This window comes from Drosophila eugracilis, unplaced genomic scaffold (genome assembly GCF_018153835.1).
Source record: "Drosophila eugracilis isolate 14026-0451.02 unplaced genomic scaffold, ASM1815383v1 contig_2153, whole genome shotgun sequence".
In the NCBI taxonomy this organism is placed as follows: domain Eukaryota; kingdom Metazoa; phylum Arthropoda; class Insecta; order Diptera; family Drosophilidae; genus Drosophila; species Drosophila eugracilis.
The window spans coordinates 305,074-327,263 of record NW_024573037.1 but is presented as its reverse complement, the minus strand read 5'-3'; the positions used below and the strand labels follow the sequence as shown (position 1 = coordinate 327,263).

The window sequence follows — 22,190 nt, the reverse complement described above, 5'->3', positions numbered from 1 at the left end:
CCAAAAGTATTCAGGTAAACTACAAATAATTTGTTTATGAAGGTAGATTTTTACATGGAGTTAAATGGATTTACAAGAATTTCAATTGATTTTATTTACTTTATACAAAAAGTCTTCGCAAAGTTCTGGTAAACTGATAAATTATACAGTAGTTCGGTTGCCATCTCCTCCAAGTTTTTGAACAATCTAAATAAATGGCAAAAGGGTAAAAAGTTAGAAAATAAATTTGGATTAATCTGCAATTAAATAAAGATTTAGAACTATATTTCAACAACATTAGTATTTAATCCATTATTAATTATTTAGAAAAACAAGAAAGTGATATTTTTGAAATGAAATAATGCCGTTGTGTTGATTTATTTCGGCTTGGAGTATCGAATGGATGTTAGTGTGTAAAATAAAAATCGATTTTTCAAACACAACCATATGTGAGCTTAATCGATAACTGAGTGCGATGAGTCGCATCTCTAGCTCCAACTAACGTTCATACCTAAATATTTATCGATAGACATTTGCTAAATAAAAAGGTTGGAGGAATATCTCTTTCCTGACTTCTAATTTTACGTAAATCATGTCGAACTATATTGCCAGGAAGGGACCCGCAGTTCTCTGTAAGTAATATCTCAGGAAAATGAGTTGACAAGCGTAAGAAACGTTAAAACGCGTTAAGCACTGCCCCGCAATGTGATTACGTAAATATGTAATTAGAATTTTTTTCCCCACAGCCAATCTGGGCAGATGGGCCTACAATCTTTCTGGATTCAACCAATACGGTAGGATAAATAAGTAAATAAGAGACTTCTAACCGCTCATTACGGATCTACTGCATTTTACAGGTCTGCATCGGGATGATTGTCTGTATGAGAACGAGGACGTTAAAGAGGCCGTGCGTCGATTGCCCCGCAAATTGTACGATGAGCGCAATTACCGCATCATGAGGGCCCTCCATCTGTCCATGACCAAGACAATCCTGCCTAAGGAGCAGTGGACCAAGTACGAGGAGGATGTCAAGTATCTGGAGCCGTATCTCAAGGAGGTCGTTAAGGAGCGCGAGGAGCGTGAGGACTGGGAAAAGATCCACTAAACCCCTCTTCTTTGGACTTGTAAATGTTGAAATACATAGCTTAGATAAATACCAAAATTGGCTATGAAATCGAGACTATGCGTGGTCGTTTGGGAATGTTGGACCCTTCACTTTATTTAATGGGCAATCGCGTCAAAGTGAGATGAGCTCAAGAAATGATCATGCGTATGACAATGGGCTACATTTATTTTTCTATAATAGGCTCCAAGCTATCTTACCTTTTGCATAAATGGTAAATTTAAAAGTGATCCTAGAACTGGCACTCGTCCCAGAAAATTAATGGCCACGGGGAAGAAACCGCTGTAAAGATATAAAAGAAACATTTAGAATGAATTTTTTTTGGGATTCACGGCATGGCTTAAAAATAGTAACTAAATGTTAGTGTTTACGTTCTTTTATTAAACGAGGGAAATATTTTTTATGGAATAGATACCAACTGATTAAGTTTACTAAAAGGAAAACCTCGTACTCAATCATTATAAAGTTAAGTGGAAAATATAGTCCACATTAATATGTAACAAATGAATCTTGTCTAGTTTGTGTGCTTTATTTAGTAATCATCAACGTTTCTGGAATCAGCTATAAAAATATATTAAAATAAAATGAGAAGGAATTTTGGAGTGGTCGCAAACGGAAGATATCACAGTACGGCCGATTACTCATGTAGGATCTATGGTATAATAGCCGTGTGACCTGCAAAATGTATCCTAACTTACAGTTTCGACGTCGTCAAACAATTTATTTTGAAGATAAAAATCAAGCACTCAAAAAGGTTAACAGACTAGAAATCCTCTTGTTTTTTTATATATTTATGAATTTATGAATTTTATTTCTTGCTAAAAGACGGACTTTGCAATTAAGAAAGTACCTAACTCCTTTTCCCTGACTTCGAGAAGTTAAATAAATCCCTAAAGATTAGAGAGTCTCTGGACCACGGAAACGTGAACTGCGTGACCGGTTAATCTGGCTAAGCTGACCTTGTACAAATCCCACACAGAGGAGACATTCGAGTAAATTTTCGCCAAGTGCTACATACCTGAACAGTGCGAAAAATCCATAGGATTCAATAATCATTCCAATAATGGGAAAGCCCAACAGGACGATGACGATTCCCCCGAAGAAGGCTGTCGTTCCTTTGACTTTGTGTCTTTGGAAGAAAAAGCGCAGAGTGCGCTCCACACCAATAACACACCCGAGGCCTGATATGAATAGAATCTGTGGGAAGAAGCGATTGCTATAATTATACGGCACCCAGGAACTATTATATACATAGGTATATAAAACGTACATTGCCGATGGCGAGCAAGCCCTTATCGAACAGCAGCAGCATGCCAAGGAACAGAAATGAAATGCCAAAACCAGCCAAGCCGATGCCAATTTCTGCGGGAAGATTTCGTTGAGCATTGATTTTGCATGTGGCTTTGAAATAGTGCGGGCTACTCACTCTGTAGATCTGTTATCTCAATCATTTTGTGTTTGGTGATGCTTTAATTTGATGATGAAAAAAAATCCACGTAAACACCAATTCAATTTCAAAGCACGAACAGCTGATTTCCACTTTCATTCAAAGTTTAGTGCTAACGAATGTAAACAACGTTTGCAGGGTTGCAGCAGCACAGTGTTGAAAAGGGGGCGAAGTTTGAATACATCAAAATTTGAGAAGAATAGTTTGATTCCTCCTTCGATTTCTGCATTTTCATGATTATAACATATTATTTTCTCTCTCCCTTAACAGTTATGTCAAAATGTTTATTAAACTGTTGAATTCAGAAATCGATTGGCATTAATTTATGTTCCATTCCGCTAGTCTCGGCGATACTTTTAATACATACAATTTCGATATCGATGCTCTTTTGGACAATCGTATACCAGCCCCAGTCGTCACACATCTCTAATTTATTTTCACACGCCATTTTACAATAAAATTTGTAACGATCTGACGCTTTAATCTTCTAAGACAGTTTGTGCTCAGCGAGTAATAAGAACTCCTGCTATTCTATTGATCAAAAAGAGTTTGTGTTCATCGTTTATTTGTCATGGATCGTAAGTAGAGCTAAAAATGCACATTAGTTAGCTTCGTGAATACACAGAAATATGTGCACTTTAGGTGGCGGTTATGGTGGTGGTGCCGGACAGGGATATAATAATTTCGCTGTCCCCCCACCAAACTACCAACAAATGCCAAATAAAACGGGTAACTACAACGAGCCACCTCCGAACTACAGCAAACAAGGCGGTGGTAAGGCGTGCAAATAAATCCCTGTTTCGAAAGAGACTTCAATATCGACACATTTATGTTTAAGGTTATGATTCCGGTTCCGGTCATCGTGGTTCTGGTGGCAGCGGTGGTGGCGGCGGCGGCGGCTCATGGAACGACAGAGGAGGCAATTCCTACGGGTATGTTATTGACTTTTAGCCATAAATTCGGTATAGATCAGATACAGAGATAATACAGATCATGGGTAGTAGTGTTCCATGGAGTTCCATAAGAGTTATAAAATGTGTACGTAAAAAAAACAAAAAATTTACGAATCAATTCAGCGTAATCGACGTAAGAAAACCGAGCCAACTTTTAAAAAAATATAAAAATAAGAACCTTGAAGAAAATGCAATAGATGCAAAAACTGCATCAAAGTGTAAAACTGATACTTGCAATTCCAGTCAAATGCATCATGCTGGGAGACGCAGTAAATGTAAATGAACATCTCTTCAGGTGTTTTTAAAAAAACAGAAACCTCTACTTATGTTTTTTATTATTTACACGGCATGACTGTATTTTACATGCATGATTTTTTTTCTTTGAAAATCTGACTGAAAACATCAGAAACTGGTATATTTCAAAATGGTTTTGACGATGCAAATGTGTTCAATGGTAAATAAATCGACTTGGGGATAACCAATCGCTGCAATGAAGAAATATTTGTGGTTCGACATCCGTTTAATCGGTATAATAATGGTCACCTAATGAAATTTAGAATTCCTTGATTCCTGCTTAGAGAATCGCGCACATTGTATTATAATCGTTCACTTATACCATACTATCAACCTTCCTCGTAATATAAGAGAGCTACAAGCGTCAACATTCTAAAAACTGATTTAAGAAATGTGTGGGCCAAGAAATGCTGAAAATAATAACAAGATAAAATATAATACAGAGTGTATCCAAAGATATAAAGCTACTAATAATTTTAATCGATCATATAATCCAACATAAATCATCGACAAAATCAATAGAAATTACTGAAGTTTGGAGAGATTGGTGTGGTTCTGCTTAATTTTAATAATTTTCAAGGTATTTACGTATATTCATAAAAATTTATTTAAATTCTTACAGATTCTAAGCTAGTAGTTAATTGATGGTAATCAAACCGAGACTAAGATCGAGCTTTACCTTTAACAATTTTGATCTAAGCTATGTGTTTTAATTCTTCAACTGAGTATTCTCTTTTAGGAGATATACTTCATTTAATTGCATTACATTTATTAACACCTAATAAATTTGAAAAATAACTTTATCCACTGCCTACCTAAATATAAGATTTAAAGATTTTAAAACCTATTTTTTGTTGTATATAGATAACCATGAAATTGATATTTGGGTTTAAGTTTTTACCTGGACTTGTAAAAAATGTACGTCTTCCGTCCCTTTCATTTTTACGCATTTCGGAAAAAAGGTTTTACGATAGTAAAGTTTAAAGGTTAAGAATAGATTTATAAGAGTTAAGATGTATGCTTTAAATTACCATGTCCTCCTTGGATCAGTTTGATCAGTGATTGCCGCACTTGATTCTAAATACTAAGATGGAAAAGAACAAAATGGATATCCGCTGTCTAACCGTCGTCACTGACCGAACTGTGCCGGGTGCTCTCTATATGGTTTTATAGATTCCATAATGCCGAAAATGAAATATGTATTGAAAGGATCCTAGGCGTATACCTCACCATACTGCATTAAAACAAAAATCAAAGCATTAAATAAGTTATTCAATATCCTCTTTTAGAAATGGAGGCGCCAGCAAGGACAGCTACAACAAAGGTAAAAATAATGCAAATAATTGCAATCTTATCGAGTAATGTATACCAATATTTTTCTACATATTGAACTTGAACCTTAAAACGAAATGAAAAAAAAACCAACCTATCAGATTATTAAACTAAAAAATCTAGTTGCAAACTGAGAGAAAAAAAGAAATTGAAAAATGATAGAAAAAGCAAACAAAAGTGTTCCTTTTCCAGCGGCATTTTAAATGGGTCTTTTACCCATTGTTTAATTCCGTCGAGGAGCCCATATGTTGTGGTCTTTAAAGTGTATTTAGTGTACTTTTTTAACTCGTTGATCTTTGTTTGATCAATTATGGTTAACGACCGACTTGGTCTGCTAGGGGTTATTAAAAATATAAAACTTCTGTGTAATGTTGAGTATATGTCAAAGTGTTAACACGAACTAAGGTTTCTCTGATAAGGTGCATTATTGGTCGGATTTACTCCAGTTTGGGCTCACCAGTTTATGTTTGATGTACCAGTTAGTCTGGCCTTGAAAGCTCGAATCCCGACTGAAATCCATTAAAAGTGTCCCCATTTCTCTCCTTGAGTTGTCCACCCCTTAAAGGTTTTCGATTACATCTCGAAATTCTGGTTTCAAACACAAGTATACACCGCAAAGACGATGGTTAATATATATATATATCACGGACAGCCAAGGGATAGGATTTGATATTATACATATATACGGGCGTGTACTTCGGCCTTCACCTTCGTTGCGTTTTTGGTGGTTGAACTGAGGGGAAACATTTTAAAAAAGAAGATAAATAAATAATTTATAAAAGTAGTTCCATTTTAAGCTATTCCATACTTTGTCAACGCGTTCTAATATAACATTCGCTTTTGTAGGACCCAGTGGATACTCTGGCGGCGGCGGTGGAGGAGGAGGCGGTGGCTCCAGTGGCGGCGACATGATCACCCAGGAGGACACAATTTTTGTCTCTGGCATGGATCCATCAACCACCGAGCAGGATATTGAAACACACTTCGGAGCTATTGGAATTATCAAGGCAAGTCATAGGATTGTCTTCCTAGAAATCCATTTTAATCTTCTTCCTTTTATTTTATTTGAATTTATAGAAAGACAAGCGTACGATGAAGCCTAAGATTTGGCTGTACAAGAACAAGGAGACCGGTGCATCAAAGGGAGAAGCCACTGTCACTTATGATGACACCAATGCTGCACAGTCCGCCATCGAATGGTTCGACGGACGGGATTTTAACGGCAATGCGATCAAGGTGTCGCTGGCCCAGCGCCAGAATAACTGGAACAAGGGCGGCGGTGGTCGCGGTGGATTTGGTGGACGACGTGGTGGTGGCGGAGGCGGTGGTGGTGGCGGCGGAGGTGGTGGTGGTGGAGGCCGATTTGATCGAGGAGGCGGTGGTGGCGGTAATGGAGGTGGCGGCGGACGCTTCGATCGAGGAGGTGGTGGTGGAGGCGGCGGCGGATCTGGCGGCGGCAATGTGCAACCACGTGATGGCGACTGGAAGTGCAACAGCTGTAATAACACCAACTTCGCTTGGCGCAATGAGTGCAATCGGTAAGCAATGTAACTATATTAGAACATATTTCCGGGTGACTTAGCAACAGTTTTTCTATTCACTAAACTTTTATCTTGCTTAAAAAAAAAAATTCTAAATATAAATTGTTGAAAATTTTGTCACTTATCAGTGCCCAAACCTAAAGAATTCCTTCATTTTATTATTCTTGATAAGGCATTTTAATGAGTAAGAATTAGTGAAGGGACTGAAAATTGTTCGCTCTGGAAGGTTCCGATTGTAATGCCATTTTTACTTTCAGTTGCAAGACACCCAAGGGAGATGATGAAGGCTCCAGCGGTGGTGGCGGCGGCGGCTACGGCGGTGGTGGCGGCGGAGGGTATGACCGAGGAAATGATCGCGGATCTGGCGGAGGTGGATATCAAAACAGAGATCGCGGGGGCAACTCGCAAGGAGGTGGTGGCGGATATTCGCGATTCAATGACAATGGTGGAGGTGGCGGTGGTGGACGTGGTGGTCGAGGAGGTGGTGGAAACCGTCGGGATGGCGGTGGTCCCATGAGGAACGATGGAGGCATGCGTTCCAGGCCATACTAAGCGCATGCCTTCCGATGGCATCTATTTTTTCACATTAACGTATTAATTGTAGCGAGTACTCTTTTAAATGTACTTTTAAATTTACCAGTCAGAGCTAAACTTAAATACCAGCACACATCTTCATTTGAACCGATTTCTAGGCAACACGGACACGGTTATTGCTCGATTTGACTGACTTATATATATATGTAATCTAATTTAACAATTGTAATTGTAACAAGGTACATACGAATAAAATATATATATATATATATATATAGCTCACATATATATGTATATATGTATAAAACTCAAAAACAATAATGAATTACGTTTTTTATTATGGAAACTGTCTGAGGGACTTCAATATATCAGATTATAGCTGATGGGTTTATTAAATTTCAGGCGCAGGTTGATAATTTAAAGAATTCTACGAAACCATTTAACAAAAGCATAATTTTTTTAAATAACAAATGAGAGTATGTCACGCTCGTGAATAATTCAATTGTTTTTGCAATTACAAAAGTCGATTAAATTCAGACTTTATTTTTAGATTTACGTTAAACAGAATCAATGTGCCACCTGCGTACACTTTCAATTGAATTCTGCTCACAGGCTTCCAAAGAGAATGGAAGTTGATTACATTTTTTAAATTTTCTTTTATTTTTAATATACATAATTATATTACAGTTCATCTTTTTCTAGCAGGGTGTAGCGGTGCTTTGATGGGCCAAGTTCCTTGAATTTTGATTCTGGAGGTGAAGTACCCTTGCCGGTGTGAGGGTCAGGTTCAATATCATTCGTGGGATCCGGCCCGTAATGGAACTCCCTAAATGAAGAGATAATTCAGTTTTCAAGCAGATATACTTTGTTTCATTTCAATTACCTGTGCAGCTTGCCGCTGTAGAGATCCTGAAGGAACTGCTTTAGCTTACCCGGTGAATACATGTCGCTAAAGTGGGGAAACAGATACATGTGCTTAAACGAATCAATGGCAATCAAGGGCAAGTCATCTTCGGATTTCCCAAGATGGTGTAGTGGATGCGCGAATCTCTTGCCATCAGCGGTCAAAAAGTTGACGTTCTCTGAAAAGTTTTATAAATACAATGCCTAATAAATATTCAACAATAAATTTGTATTAGCTTACGTTTTTCATCCAGTAACTGACGCTCAATGATCGACTTGTAATCCTTGATAGAGTTATGATCGTCAGGGTTATGGAAAAGGATAAGGAACGGCAGACCCTCCTCCGTAAGTTCTTCTGCATTCTCAAACGTAATTTCTCGTACCAATGGTACACACTTTTCCTGGATCCAAATTTTAAGTTCATCGAAATTTTGTAAGGTTCCAGTGTAGGTCTCATCGTTTTCATGAGACAGGGCCACATCAGGCCTAAATACTATAATAGGTGTGCCTGGAACAAAAAAAGCTAAAATTACTATCGGAAAACATAAGAACTTAGTTAGATCTTACCAGGAGGATGCATAGCCTGAGCGGCGTCCCCGAAGCCCACGTGGAACTGGCAGTCCTCCTTCAGATTTGTCGCCACCTTGCGGAATATGTCATACTCTGGCTGGTCCCGACGATCAAAATAGCCCAGGATAAGACGCTTTTTTGAGTCTAGATTCTCCAGATCCTTGAGCGATTTGAACTCCTGGATAGGGTCCTCGAGCTGCTTTTTGACGAATTCGAGGAATGCCTCCGCCGAACGCTGTCCTCGGTATTCGCGCTTGCTGAGCTGTCCATTGCGGACAATTTTCAAGGTTGGATACTTATTTATGTGGAAACGGGATGCGATGGCCGTCTCCTTGTCGCAATCCACTTTTCCTAGCACCACCTTGCCCGCCTCTGGAAATTCTTCTTTAATCTGCAAAAAGAAAGACAATTCAATGCCACGTATTAACTCATGCAAATACTAAAGTTTATTTTGCATTTTCACTACCGATGCATTTGACTCACCTTATCTGCAGCTTCACCAAATATAGGTGCTAAAATATTACTAAACCGACACCACTCCGCATAAAAATTAAGGAAAACCAATTCATTAGACGCTGGAAAAAAACAAAGCGTGTTTAATGTAATAAGCACCAAGTTGTGTGTGAAATAGTATGTGTGTGTCTCAGTGTGGCAAACTAAAAGCGATTGTGTTCATAACAGATATTACCAGGAATTGTATCAATTTTTGAACTTTTGTTATATGTATATTAAGGAGTTTATTATAGGGGTTTCATGTACTAGAAATTTATATATTAATCTAATAGGGATATCAAATGAAATATATATGTATGTATAAAAAAACCGAAATGTTTTAAAACGTTTTTCATTTCTCTCTCTAAATATGATAATCTTTAAAAGGTTGTAATTAAAGCGAAGAACTACAGTAAAAAATCATATCTAGAAAAATATAGATAACCTTAACAAGAACGTTAATGAAATTCGATTAAAACTGTCAATAAGAAAAACACTTCTGTACAAATAAAAACATGAAATGACGTCTCTGACAGGTTGACATTAAAAGATCTTGGTAATAACGCAGCAAAATCTAACCATGTCAAAATCAATAATAATAGACCCTTTTATGAAGTAGATTACTATTATTACAGGACTACAGATAGAAGCAAATTAATTAAAATTGACATATTTGCAATGGACCTGACTTGAACCGCTCTCGTGTGGCTAATTCCATTTGCGGATCAGCGCAAATAAATCCACCATGAAAAAACCTCCCTAATCAATTCTATTCAGCATCCGCATTAACTCCTGTTACAGATCGTTGAAAACCCAATCTACCACGTTGGCAGTATCGAATTGAACGGGCCACTGATTTTGTTTAGTGACACGTCAATGGGGTAAGTCGATTTGTTAATTGATTTCTAGTCCCGCTAGCTGCGGGAGTGCCTAAAGTTTCGGTCTCTCACCTAGGGTCATATCAATATTATCACTGGTCATGGGCACGGCTCCAGCGGCTTCTGCCGGGTGTGTCTGCTGGAGGATCTGTAGAATCTGGAATTTTAAAAAGAACACCATGCATTGGTTAGTTGAGCAGATATGCTGCTTCGATGAAACAGAAAAGCCGGCTTGGTTGACTTTTTCGGAGAAACCATTGCCCCAGCCCCATTCCCCTATCATGTTTTCGTTTGCCGCCCTCTGATTCAGCGCTAGAACCAGAACAGAACACGTCGACTCACCGCAACTAGGGCCATACACGGCCCAAGCTTTCCGATTCTCGCTCCAAACATTGTCATTCCGATTCAGACGGGAAGTGTGGCTGGAGTGAAGTTGTGTGGAGTGGGTGTGGATTTGCGTGCACCGGCGGAAAGTCCAAGCGATCGGTTTAGTTCAGTTACTCATCAGCTGGAATGGAATGCAAACGTACGCAGAATATATGTTTTAACAATTTGGTTGATTTTATCGGCTGGCCAGTGTTGGTTAGTCTCGCCAAGCACACTTTTGGGCAATATAGGGTATCGATAGTGCCGTCACATGACTATCCCATCTCTGGCAACATCGATAACGATATATATACATATCATAACGATAGCAATTTCAATGGAAATGAAACAAAAAGTGTCTAAATGAATACATATGCATACATATGTATGTGCAACAACATTTGCAAATCTTTGTTTATAATAGCTGACGCTTATGGATTTTATGGTGGTAAATAGAGCGAGAAAAGCTAGAAGCAAAGCGCGTTTTCAATTCGGCAATTCGTTTTTGAGCTAAACACCCCGAAAGGCTGAGGCCCGATCGTTTTGTGGAACCTAAAAAAAAAACCAAAATCAAATGTGTGTGCATACATATGTAACGATTGTAATGTGTTATTGTTGCTCTTTGAAATATCGAAATATATGCATACTTAGATAAATATATTTATATATATACATTTATGCAAACGTACACATGCGTAAATGTTTAATTACTTTGTTTATGACAACATACACAGACATTAGAGTCTGTTGAGTACGATAATCGGCCGTTTTACGCTTATTGGTTATGGAATTGTGATAATCTAGACTATTGATATATATGTATGTGCGTATGTAATGTAGCGACATGTGTACATATAAACATACATACACACTATGTATTGCGCACCTTGTGGAACTGCATTTGTGTGCTTTCATAAATATATACGTGCATAGTATATGCACTGCATTATCTATATTGCCACCACGACACGCTCAAAAACTCAAATATTAACTTCGATTTGTTCTAAAAGTGCTGATTGTGTCCAAATTATCATGCCAATGATATTTATTTTGCTTTGTTTGTGCACATATTAATGCACATGTCCTACATATATTTACAATGTATTATTTATTTATTTAAGGCAGTAAAATACTTACCAACCAGATACACGCACACAAACACAGATAGATGTGCGTAATTATGTATTCGGTTGGTGGATATATCATATATATCCAGCTATAAGCGATAACCGGATTTCCAATGACACTTATTTGCCTTGCCTAAATATAGGCAAATAAGTAATTTCGAAAACGTTACATGCCAAGTATTCTTTTAGCCGATTCACACAATGTCCGATGGATCACCGCCTCCATCGATTTGCTTTATCCGTGCCGCCGAATCGTATCCAAAATCACAAATGGAGAAGGAAGACTCACAGCTGTTTGTCCCGTTTCAAGAGTGTAGGTGGTCGCTTACTTATGTCAATGTACATGTAAATATATAGTAATCTGTATTATACATCCTATTATAGTGGCCGGAGAATCGATTAAGTACCTGGGACGTACGGATGATGGCATACTTGCATTATCCAATTACCGGATATTTCTCTCCAAAAAGTCAACCGCCTACGTGACGTACGTTCCACTGGGTCTAATAGAATCCGTTCAGGTGCGGGACCTATTTCAGCTGATTGTGAACTGCAAGGATGCCAGCACGGTTCGGTGCTCTTTTCAGTCGGCGGAACAGTGTGCTGACTGGCAGCGCCGCATCCACCTGCTTATCGGTGTGCCAGAAACACTAGAGACACTATTTGCTTTTCCCTTTTACTCATGGACCTGCGATGTGATCGGAAGTGGAAATGCAAGTGGAAGCGGGAGTGCTCAGGCCAACGGAAATGGTCTGGTTGTCAAGGATCGCTCGTTAACGCTACATAATGGCTCGGCCAAGCCCACAGCCACCGTCACAGCAAACAATCCTTTGCATGATCCTGCCAGCGAGACCGTTACCTCTGTAATGAGCAACCGCCTGCAGCGATCAGTCCGCTATGAAAGTGATTTTAAAAACGAAGTGGCCCGTTTGGGCTTCGATCTGAAGGGCTCCTGGCGCATCTCAACAGCCAATGCGGATTTCAAGCTCTGTCCTTCGTATCCCCCGAAATTGCTTGTGCCCTGCTGCATCACCGATGAAATGCTGCACAATGTGGCAAACTTTAGGGGATCGCGAAGATTACCAGCGGTAGTTTGGCGGCATCAAAAGTCGGGCGCTATTTTGGCCCGATGCAGCCAGCCAGAGGTCGGTTGGCTCGGCTGGCGTAACACCAGGGACGAGCAGCTACTCAAGGCACTGGCCGATGCCTGTGCCTTTGATAGAGGCGAGCACGCCAGGCATTCCTCATTCGCCAATACGAAGGCTCAACCAACAAAGGGTTCCAAGGAGACCAATGGCCAGTCAGGCTTATCCGGCAAAAGCTCACCATCTCTGGACGATTCTTCGCACGAGGAACTCACAATGGATGAAATTAAGGTATGCTTAAATTATGTAACGCAATACAAAATGTTAATCACATAAGTTATCTTTGCTTAAAAGTAAACAATATTATATAATAAGAAATACAATTTATGAAGTGATTTATTTAATAAATACCTTAATATATTATACCTTATCTCACTTCAGAAAATCCTCATTGTGGACGCCCGCAGCTACACTTCTGCAGTTACAAATCGGGCCAGAGGTGGCGGATGTGAGTGTATCGAGTACTATCCCTGTGCAGAGATTGAGTTTATGAACTTGGGCAATATCCATGCTATCCGAAAAAGTTTTCACGCTGTAAGACAGCTTTGCGCCTCATCTCCCGATGATCCAAAGTGAGTTTATAATTACAATTTATCAGAGCAACCTGCGTAACGGACCTAACGTTTTTGTATGAACCCATAGTTGGTATGGACAATTGGAAAAGACCATGTGGATGCAGCATCTTTCGGGTTTGTTGGGAGCCACTATGACCGTTGTGCACACAATCGAGAAGAATGGACGGCCTGTACTTGTTCACTGTTCAGATGGCTGGGATCGCACTCCTCAGATTGTGGCTACGGCGCAACTCTGTTTGGATCCGTACTACAGGACTATAGAAGTACGTTGATATAATTTTACTTTTATCGTAGACTAAAATGTAATGTTTACTTGCCTTTGTTGCAGGGATTCCGTGTTCTTGTTGAGCGGGAATGGTTGAATTTCGGCCACAAGTTTGCCGATCGCTCCGGCAATGGTCCGAATTCCGACGAAGTTAACGAGCGATGCCCAGTTTTCCTGCAGTGGCTTGATCTGGTGCATCAAATACACAGACAGTATCCATGCAGCTTTGAGTTCAGTATAAGTTATTTGGTGAGTTCCGCACTAGAGTACGGTATGGGTTTTCGACTATAATATATTATTATATTTTATAGATTAAACTGGCGCAACATTCGCTGTCCTGTCTCTTCGGCACGTTCCTATGTAACTCGCTCAGAGAACGAATCGAAAATTCAGTTTTCGACCGAACGTTTTCGGTGTGGCCATTTTTAGCTGAAACTATGTATAGAAATCCTCTCTACAAGCATGAGACTGAAAAGGTAGCTATCCTCTTGGATTCCGTTTTTATTACATATGCTAATATGCTAATGCTGATGATTTCACTGTATTTTAGGTTCTTTGGCCAGCGCACAGTGTGCGGTTTTTATATTTTTGGTCCGATGTATACCTTGGTAGTTTAGGCAACAAAAATGGAACTGATCTATCATTACTAAGTAATGAAAGACAGAGTGGACACAACGGTGAGTGTAAAATATAAATAACCGTAACAGTGGGTTGTCATAATTTCGTTTATACCCACAATATAAAGGCCTAATGGCGAAGACAAGATCTTCTGAAGACTTAACAACGAATGAATTGGGACAAAGCACTATTTCAAGAAGATCAAGTGATCCGAACCTAACAGTTGAATCCATGTAGGTCCAATTATAACTAATCAACTAATGGTCGGAAAAATTAACTATATTTTTTTCTTTGCGATTCAGTGTTACAGATTGTTTCAATGCGAATAGAAACTCTATGTTTGACATACGATCTGAGACCGACAATAGTTTTAGCGAAAATGTCCAAGAAAGTGTTAAAGACTCCAAAGAACTTGAGCTGGACGTAACGGATGCAACTGAAAAAGGTCCATGTGGCCTTTCAAAAAATCCCATTCCAGAGTTCCACAACGACCAAAGTACAGCTTCTAACCGTGATATATTAGAAGTAGCATCACAATCGCAAAGACGTAGTTCCTTGGTGTCCTCACAGCAACAGATCACTGGATCCGAGCGATCTGTCCACGTTTTGGATCAATCCGAAAACGGTAAGAGATTCTATTGAAATTATCATCATTTAAAACAAAAATGAAATTCAACTTGTACAATGTTTCCAGATCAAAATCCAGTTCCTTCAAAATCTGAAGACACAAGTGATATTTGTCGCGCTTTGTGGCATGGCGCAATTGAAACCAGCACTGATACCCTTACACCCGCAGAGCCCGTACAAAAAACGAACAGCGACAATAGCAGTAGAGACCTTATACAACCCCCAATCGACCTGGTCAGTGGTGATAAAAAGCCAGAGTCGACTACAACTGCAGTCCAAAGCAGTAAAATCAGTCAGAGCTATAATAATTTGCCCAAGGTTCACATAAAACCAAATGCAGTGATATGCCCGCAGCGTGGAGATACTTTTCCGCATCATCTGGACCTACAAGTGCCAAGGGAAAACACGGAGCGTTGCAAGGCGGAGAAGTTGTCCAAAGATTCCAATGCTAATGGATCCCTGTTGGCATCGGATGGTTACCACGCTGATGAAAGTCTTTTTATATCCCCTGACCTCCAGCGTTTCATTGGCCACTCACCATTTGATGCACCTTCCTCGGGCGGTCGAATACGTCGGAATACCTTTGGGTCGAGCTATAGTCGTGACATAAAATTCACAGCAGAAAACGGCAGGTAAGTAAGATGATAATTAAAAACTCAAACACATTGGAAAGAATTAAACAAAATATATATACATTTTTCAGCGCACACCAATTCCCTTCGTCGGGAGTCATTTCGTTGCCTCCCACACCATTTCAGGAGAGGGCTCAGTTCACTATATCCTGTCCAGATGGCTTAGCTCATGGACTTAGCGAACAAAATATAAGACTCCACCAGATCGTACAAGAACACAAGGTAAAAAGTTAATACCTTTCTCCAATTAAAATCAATTTATATAACTTTCATAAACGTTTTTAGCTACGAGAGGAAATGCTGCTGCGGGAAATTCACGGTATGCGTCTAGCATTGTTGGAAAAAGGTTGCCCCAGCTGCAATAGCATCGTTTCGACAAATTTGGAACATGTAAATAATGTTTTTAATATTCGTTTTACTTATAATCTACGTGCATATATTCTTGAAAAGCGTGGTTAATGTTAGATATAGCCCATTATAATGAAATGTGTGTTAAAAGAAAGGGTAAATAAGGAATTGTCACGAAGACAAAGTGACAAAATATTGTACATTTATAACATTTATTAACAAATTTGCCGATGCCTGGAGGCAAGAAAATTTAGCGCATGATAGTACTGCGTTGAACGAGCCAAACATTGTTATCTAATCTAAGTAAGATTGTTCATTAACTTTCAGTCGTCTAATCATTTAACTCTTCTTTAGGAAAATGGATCGGATATCGTTGAAAATGCTTCAACATGTTCCTGGGAAGCTGTCGAAGAACGTAGTGGCCCCCCATCATTTGCCCCTTCCTCGATCCAAGAGAAAAAAGCCTCCAGTGTCCTTTGGGTACCAGATCATGCAGTTTCGCGTTGCTCTAGTTGTCAAACTGAGTTCTGGCTTGGACGAAGAAAACATCATTGTCGGTGCGCATCCAACACTTGAAACTTTACTGTTTTACTCTTAAAACATTTTCCATACATGTTTGATTTTTAGCTTGAGTTAAATATTAACACGTTAACATATTTTAAAGACAAATAATTAAAAACCCTTCCCCTTATAGACAGTAAATTAGTAAACTCTCGTACCTTATTGATTATTTTGCAATACTGTTTTTAGCTCTTAATATTCAGACGGAATTTTGCTAATGCTTGATATTCAACTTATGTTGAATTCATGTTTTAATTTAGTTATTTTACTGGGATACATGACTATACTAACAGTGTCAACTATGCTAATCAAGAATATATAAAAACATATAACCATTATTTTGACAAAATTTCGAGTTTAATGAACTGAATTTATTTTTAAGTTAGAGGAGTTTCCTATTCTCACAACTATGGTTATTTAATGAGGCTTATAAGGCAACAATACTTTTACAAATATTACAACCAAGTCAGTAGAACTGTACTAAAAGGAAAATAAATTAAACAATTTTTTTCAATAAACAAAACTCCTGTTCGGACAGTTAATAAAGCAAACCTCTTTATTTAATATACTTGCAGATCATGTGGAGAAATTTTTTGTGCTGACTGCTCTGAATTTTGGGCGCCTTTGCCAAATGAAAAGCTTTTTAATCCAGTTAGGCTATGTGGAGCTTGCTACACGACCGTCACAACAAATGTCCAGGATTACGATGCCGTACCCATCGAGTCCCAGGTGAAGGACGAAGAGACGTCTTCTGCAAATTCCTAAGAGCTTTTCCCAATTAATTTAAGACTCCTCTGTTGTATCAATATGTACATATTATTACTCAAAAAATATTTATTGCATATGTGTTAGCACCATAATAGCGAAAAATTCATCTGTGCGTTTATATAGAACACGAAATTATACAATTTTGTTAGAAATATATATGTGGATATATGGAAACAATTGTAAATTAAAATACAATCTTTAAACAAAGGATGCGACTTTTTATTTACCTCGTTTGGTTTTGAATATTTAAAAGAAGAAGACATTGCTAGGCAGTGTGACCAGGAATTCATTTATTGTTCCTCCAATTTTTCAACCAATGTAAAGTGAAGATTTTTATAGCCCGGCGCGAATAAAAAAAAAATTTAGTTTATTTTCTATAAACAAAAAAAGACATGTTTTCGATATTGATATTCTGTGTGACCGGATTATAAAGAATCTGACGGGAAAACAGGTGTTATCACCTCAGGTAACATTTATCGATAATTTCAACACATACCATCGTAGTAGCGCCAAACACGGCGTTGTTTCGAAGTTTTTATTTTTAATTTTTGTGTAAGGAATTGTGTTTGCGCAAAGATGTGTGATGTCCGGAATCTGATTGACTTGACTGAATGGGATGAGCCCAATAAGGAGATGTTGCTCGAGGAGCCGGAGGATTTGGTCGTTGTCTCAAACTTTGAGGGCCCCTACGATCCCTTCGATTTGATGGAGAAGGAAGCTTGCATTAAGGTAAGGTTAGGTCGCGTTTACTGCTGTAATAATAAATTATCTCGGAAATAGTCCCCTATGGCTAATATACTAAGTAATGCTTTCAAATAAAGTACCACTTACCTATCTCTATTTATAATTTCAGGGGATGACCTTGAAGACGCAGATAAAGGAAAAGGTGTCCAGTGCCGAACGACAGTATCCTGATCTTGATAACGAGAGTCCTCCGGTTTGCATGCAGACAGACAAGATGTCAGTATCGTCAGAAACAACACAAAAGAAGCGCTCGAACAGCTCATTTCAAAAACAGTTGCTGAAACTGAATGCCTCACGATCCGTGATTAACACGCCGCCTCAGAATCGATCCAAAACGGAGTTAGAGCAAACTATTATGAACGAAAACCTACAGATGTTGGCGGCAGAATCGCCGCTGAAGCTTATTGAGGACGACGACGTTATGTCCTCTAGTATCAATTTCGAGGAAGACCTTAAAATGCTACGCATACCGATTCTTGATGCTTTAAATAATGCAGAGCAGAATGAAAAAGCAGATGAACGCCTCAAGCAAGCAAGCGAAATTTATGATATAAGTCAAGAAAGTCCAAAAGAGCCACCAAAACATCGATCAAATAGCAAAGATTTGGGTCAACTATTGCAGGATCTTAAGATATTAGCCCACGAACACGTCGAAAGGACCAAGTGGCATATATTTGACACGGCAATTGAATCCATTGCGGCAGTCATTTTTGGTCCCAATAACAATTGTCTTGAGGCCCGGACAGAACTAACGATTCCACCGTCTTACTCATACACCCGCCAGGGTACATTTGATCTCGAACTTCAGGTAATGATTTTTAGAACTCCTCTATCGAAGCTCTAATAAATAGTCTAAAAGTAGAGTCTTATACCTATTAAGTACGTACTTACTTGCAAAGTTATATCATGACTATCTATTACCCTCTAAAGTTCCTTAAATTATCTAATTTCAGGGCTCAAGGGCAAAGCGTTCATTAGATGCCAATCAGATTCAGGAGGAGGGGAGCGAGGAGCTTGGTAATAAGGCTCAAAACTTTCCCGATGCCATGGTCTGCTCTACAGCCACTTTCGATGGCGAATCCCGCCTGGAGCCATTCGATAAGAACTTGCCAACGATACCTTCTATATTACCATCCATACCATCGATACCTTCTGTTCCAGTAACCAGAAAAGAGCCCTATATGACAGAGTTGGTGGACGAAACTCTCGCTCTGCAGATCAACGAACTCCTGGAACGGCACAAACTTGCAAAGGCTGGTGATCAGGAACAAAAACAAGGCATTGATCCGAGGACAGTCATACTATTGGTAAATCCCAGCAGCTACAGTAATCAGCAAATATTTCCCTCCAATTGCATTGAGAAAGCGAATCCGATGCCCTTAAGTGATTCCAATACAATGCGTCGTCGATCATCGTCACTGTCCATACAAGACAAGTCTAAGCTGCCTAGGGAAGTTTTGAAATCCGATCGACAAGTAGAAAATCTTCCGCCGCCTAGGGAAGCTAAAAACACTGCCACTGTTGGGCCAATGGGTGCAGCAGCTTCGTTTCGACAGAGAAGCAACTCCTTTTCCACACCCAGTAATCCGTCCACTAAGGCCTACGAAAATAGGCGCACCCTTATGAGCAGCCGTTTGAAGAATCCATCAATAACAGAATCGATGGTAAAGCCCAGTGGAACCATCAAGGCAACAAAGCCTATCAAACCCGTTGTTCCGATTATGAAGGTGACTGCAAGTAGCGAGTCCACTTACCTGAATCCCGTTCATCCACGAATCCCAGAGACGCCCATATCTTCTAGGACCAAGCCTACCCAAAAAATGTCCTGCACAAGCACACCGCTGCCGGTCCCAATGCGGTCCCAGCAACGCAGATCCCTAAAGCCAATGGGCATGGCCGCAGGCTCAGGAACCGGAGGCCTGTCGAATACCTCCTACACGACGCCAAGCTTTAGGGGCCAGAGCTTTGCCAAAAAGTCCGGTTCCGGATAAGTTGCATAGAGTAGAGATAGGAAGCACTTGTTTGTCCCGTGGCGGTGGCGCAATGTCGCCTGAAAGTGAATCCAAATGTGATGTCTGAGGTCAAGTTTTTAACCTTGAAGATAAACCGACAATGTGAATACGACGGCTTGGCTATCTCTTTATATTTTTGGTTCTTGTTTCCTTTCGCCTGACGTCACAAGATAAAGCCAACTGATATGCCATCTGCACTAAATTATAAACTTTAGCCACCTAGTTTTCGTTTCTAAACGTTTGTCTATATAACCATAATTTTATATTTACTTTAGTTAATGAGAACCAAGTTAATTAGTTATTTTAACTTTTTAGAATGCCTAGCCACGAAGGATAAGTTTCTGTTTAATTGCATTTTCCAAGTCTGAAATCTCATTGAAATATAATATAATTTTAATCAAATTGCAGTATACTTTAGCGTACTACTAGAAAATAATAATAACGTTTATTTAAATAACGCAACTGTTAGCCGTTTGACCACAATATCCTATATTTTCAAGACTTTAAATCTTTAAAAAAAAAATTACCCGAATTTAAAATAAGTCGCTTGCAAAGCACATCCTTTGTAAAATCTGTTTAATTTTCCACTACTAAATTGTCTTCAAAGACCACTTTAAGAATTCAATAAAAAGAGATTATTATTTAAACGATTTCCGTATATTTAACGTACATATGTGGCGCTAGCATATCACAAAAAAAAAAAAGGAAAGAACGAAGATAATGAGTTACTTATTGAGCTTGCTCTTGAGAATGCTCAACTGGGTGAGGCAATTGTCGCGGTAGTTGCGGCGGGCGGCCAACTGATCCAGCGGTACCATCTCGTTTAGCTGCTTGGCCACTTCGTCAGCCACTGGACCCTCCATTTTCATTGTTGGTCCCATTGTCTGACTGACGGTATAGATGGATTTCGAGTAACGCTCGCAATAGTTGGCCATGCCTTCGGCATTCAGATGGGCTGTCTCCAAGGGACCCAAGAAGGCATAACGCGGACCCAGTCCATTGCTCATCACGCTATCGATGTCCTTGACGTTCAGGATCCCGGCCTCGACCAATCGCCATGTTTCATTAAGAATGGCATACTGGATACGGTTCAGGGCAAAGCCCTCAATCTCCCGTGACAGAGTAACTGGTTTTTGACCAATCTCTTCCATCAAGGCACGGGCCTTCTGCACCCATTCCGGTTTCGTCCACGGTGCAGGCACAATCTCGACCAGAGGAACGTAGTACGGTGGGTTGACGGGATGCGAGACCAAAACCTGTTCATAAAATTAAGCGTAGTTGGCCTTAGTTGTTTTGTTCTCATCAAAAACAACACAAATATTTGGATTTAATTGAGAACAAGGTCGGTTGAGCTGGCTTTATCTATATATATTCAGCAGGTATAGCCACCATATAAAGTTTTTCAAATCTGGTAAAATATAAACGACGTATTGCCCAACCAATCTTGAGAGTTCTACTCACATTAGCCTTGTTTTTCAGATCCGCGCTGAAGAGGGAGGGCAGAAAAGTACTGGTGGAGCTTGACAAGATGGTGTTGGGTCCGACAACAGCATCTAATTGCTTATACAGAGCCTTTTTCAGATCCAAACGCTCGGGGATACACTCCTGGATGAAGATGGCACCCTTGACCAACTCCTTGATGTCATTGGTACCCGAGATGCAGGAGAATTGCTGGGCGGCAGTCAACTTGCCGCGCAGCAGACCCTTGGACTCGAGATCCAGCAGCTCCTTTTGAGTGGCAGTCAAAGCGGTGGACACCTGCTCGGGCAGGATATCGTACAGCACCACTTGATAGCCCACCGAGGCGAACAACATGGACCAGGAGCGACCAATCAGACCGCTAAAATATGAATATATATCTACGATTCAGCACCTTTATATCCTTCAGAATCGATTTTTCTTGTTTCTGCTCACACTTACCTGCCCACAATACCGATTTTCTCGTTCTTCAGCGACATCTCTGTTTATATTTACTTTTCAGCGTAACTATATGGGAGTTATGGAGGAGCTATTGCTGTCGACCGCCACTTGGCACAGCGTACATGCGTTTGAACAATTAGACGGCGGCGCAACCGGTTTAATATTGAGCGATAACGACTGGCAGACAAGCAGAGGTGAACCCAAAAACGAGACCGAAAACCCAAGTGTTTGTGGGGTGTTGATGGGTGTTGGTGGAGATTTCCGAGGAGATAGTGGGCCTGCACACATTGGCGTGCGATAATAATGCCACCCCGTTAGACAATTGGATGATGCTGCCACGCCCACAGCCCTATATACACATCATAGAGTTGTACAAAAACTATTTTCCTAAGAACCTGCCTTGTTTTTATGCTTTTTACTTAGATAAAAATATAAA

At 39.7% G+C, this 22,190-nt stretch overlaps 7 protein-coding genes across 8 annotated transcripts; 4 read left to right on the top strand and 3 right to left on the bottom strand.

Annotated features, from left to right (window-relative positions):
- Positions 1-9: 9 nt before the first annotated feature.
- On the bottom strand, positions 10-2,671 carry LOC108102989 (vesicle transport protein GOT1B). The gene is made up of 5 exons (XM_017208302.1): positions 2,529-2,671; positions 2,373-2,464; positions 2,121-2,299; positions 1,303-1,384; positions 10-186 (listed from the first exon to the last, which is right to left on the bottom strand). Exons 1-5 carry the CDS (start codon positions 2,551-2,553, stop codon positions 142-144), a joined length of 423 nt encoding a protein of 140 aa, XP_017063791.1. The 5' UTR covers positions 2,554-2,671; the 3' UTR covers positions 10-141.
- LOC108102990 (cytochrome b-c1 complex subunit 7) lies at positions 477-1,157 on the top strand. The gene is made up of 3 exons (XM_017208303.2): positions 477-611; positions 726-773; positions 837-1,157. Exons 1-3 carry the CDS (start codon positions 572-574, stop codon positions 1,082-1,084), a joined length of 336 nt encoding a protein of 111 aa, XP_017063792.1. The 5' UTR covers positions 477-571; the 3' UTR covers positions 1,085-1,157.
- Positions 2,672-2,961: 290 nt separating the features above from the next.
- LOC108103019 (RNA-binding protein cabeza) lies at positions 2,962-7,509 on the top strand. 2 transcript variants are annotated; one of them, XM_017208344.1, is made up of 7 exons: positions 2,962-3,127; positions 3,192-3,323; positions 3,388-3,481; positions 5,086-5,120; positions 5,975-6,135; positions 6,206-6,666; positions 6,927-7,509. In XM_017208344.1, exons 1-7 carry the CDS (start codon positions 3,121-3,123, stop codon positions 7,219-7,221), a joined length of 1,185 nt encoding a protein of 394 aa, XP_017063833.1. In that variant the 5' UTR covers positions 2,962-3,120; the 3' UTR covers positions 7,222-7,509. The 2 variants fall into 2 exon arrangements, with proteins under 2 accessions (XP_017063833.1, XP_017063834.1); XM_017208345.1 differs by lacking the exons at positions 5,086-5,120; positions 6,206-6,666; positions 6,927-7,509 and having other exon boundaries at positions 5,975-6,104.
- Positions 7,510-7,839: 330 nt separating this feature from the next.
- On the bottom strand, positions 7,840-10,637 carry LOC108103026 (endoplasmic reticulum resident protein 44). The gene is made up of 7 exons (XM_017208353.1): positions 10,389-10,637; positions 10,119-10,203; positions 9,160-9,251; positions 8,674-9,067; positions 8,348-8,614; positions 8,087-8,285; positions 7,840-8,029 (listed from the first exon to the last, which is right to left on the bottom strand). The coding sequence occupies exons 1-7, from the start codon at positions 10,443-10,445 to the stop codon at positions 7,885-7,887; spliced, it is 1,239 nt and encodes a 412-aa protein (XP_017063842.1). The 5' UTR covers positions 10,446-10,637; the 3' UTR covers positions 7,840-7,884.
- A 110-nt stretch (positions 10,638-10,747) lies between these two features.
- LOC108103009 (myotubularin-related protein 4) lies at positions 10,748-17,170 on the top strand. The gene is made up of 15 exons (XM_017208333.1): positions 10,748-10,860; positions 11,729-11,852; positions 11,924-12,915; positions 13,066-13,256; positions 13,327-13,522; positions 13,588-13,773; positions 13,836-14,000; positions 14,075-14,201; positions 14,270-14,375; positions 14,445-14,767; positions 14,837-15,401; positions 15,473-15,623; positions 15,687-15,791; positions 16,104-16,306; positions 16,886-17,170. Exons 1-15 carry the CDS (start codon positions 10,846-10,848, stop codon positions 17,073-17,075), a joined length of 3,639 nt encoding a protein of 1,212 aa, XP_017063822.1. The 5' UTR covers positions 10,748-10,845; the 3' UTR covers positions 17,076-17,170.
- Positions 17,171-17,590: 420 nt separating this feature from the next.
- On the top strand, positions 17,591-20,481 carry LOC108103015. Its single transcript, XM_017208340.2, has 3 exons — positions 17,591-17,807; positions 17,932-18,630; positions 18,776-20,481. The coding sequence occupies exons 1-3, from the start codon at positions 17,655-17,657 to the stop codon at positions 19,811-19,813; spliced, it is 1,890 nt and encodes a 629-aa protein (XP_017063829.1). The 5' UTR covers positions 17,591-17,654; the 3' UTR covers positions 19,814-20,481.
- On the bottom strand, positions 20,473-21,899 carry LOC108103016 (lambda-crystallin homolog). The gene is made up of 3 exons (XM_017208341.2): positions 21,755-21,899; positions 21,296-21,674; positions 20,473-21,090 (listed from the first exon to the last, which is right to left on the bottom strand). The coding sequence occupies exons 1-3, from the start codon at positions 21,790-21,792 to the stop codon at positions 20,560-20,562; spliced, it is 948 nt and encodes a 315-aa protein (XP_017063830.1). The 5' UTR covers positions 21,793-21,899; the 3' UTR covers positions 20,473-20,559.
- Positions 21,900-22,190: the final 291 nt, after the last annotated feature.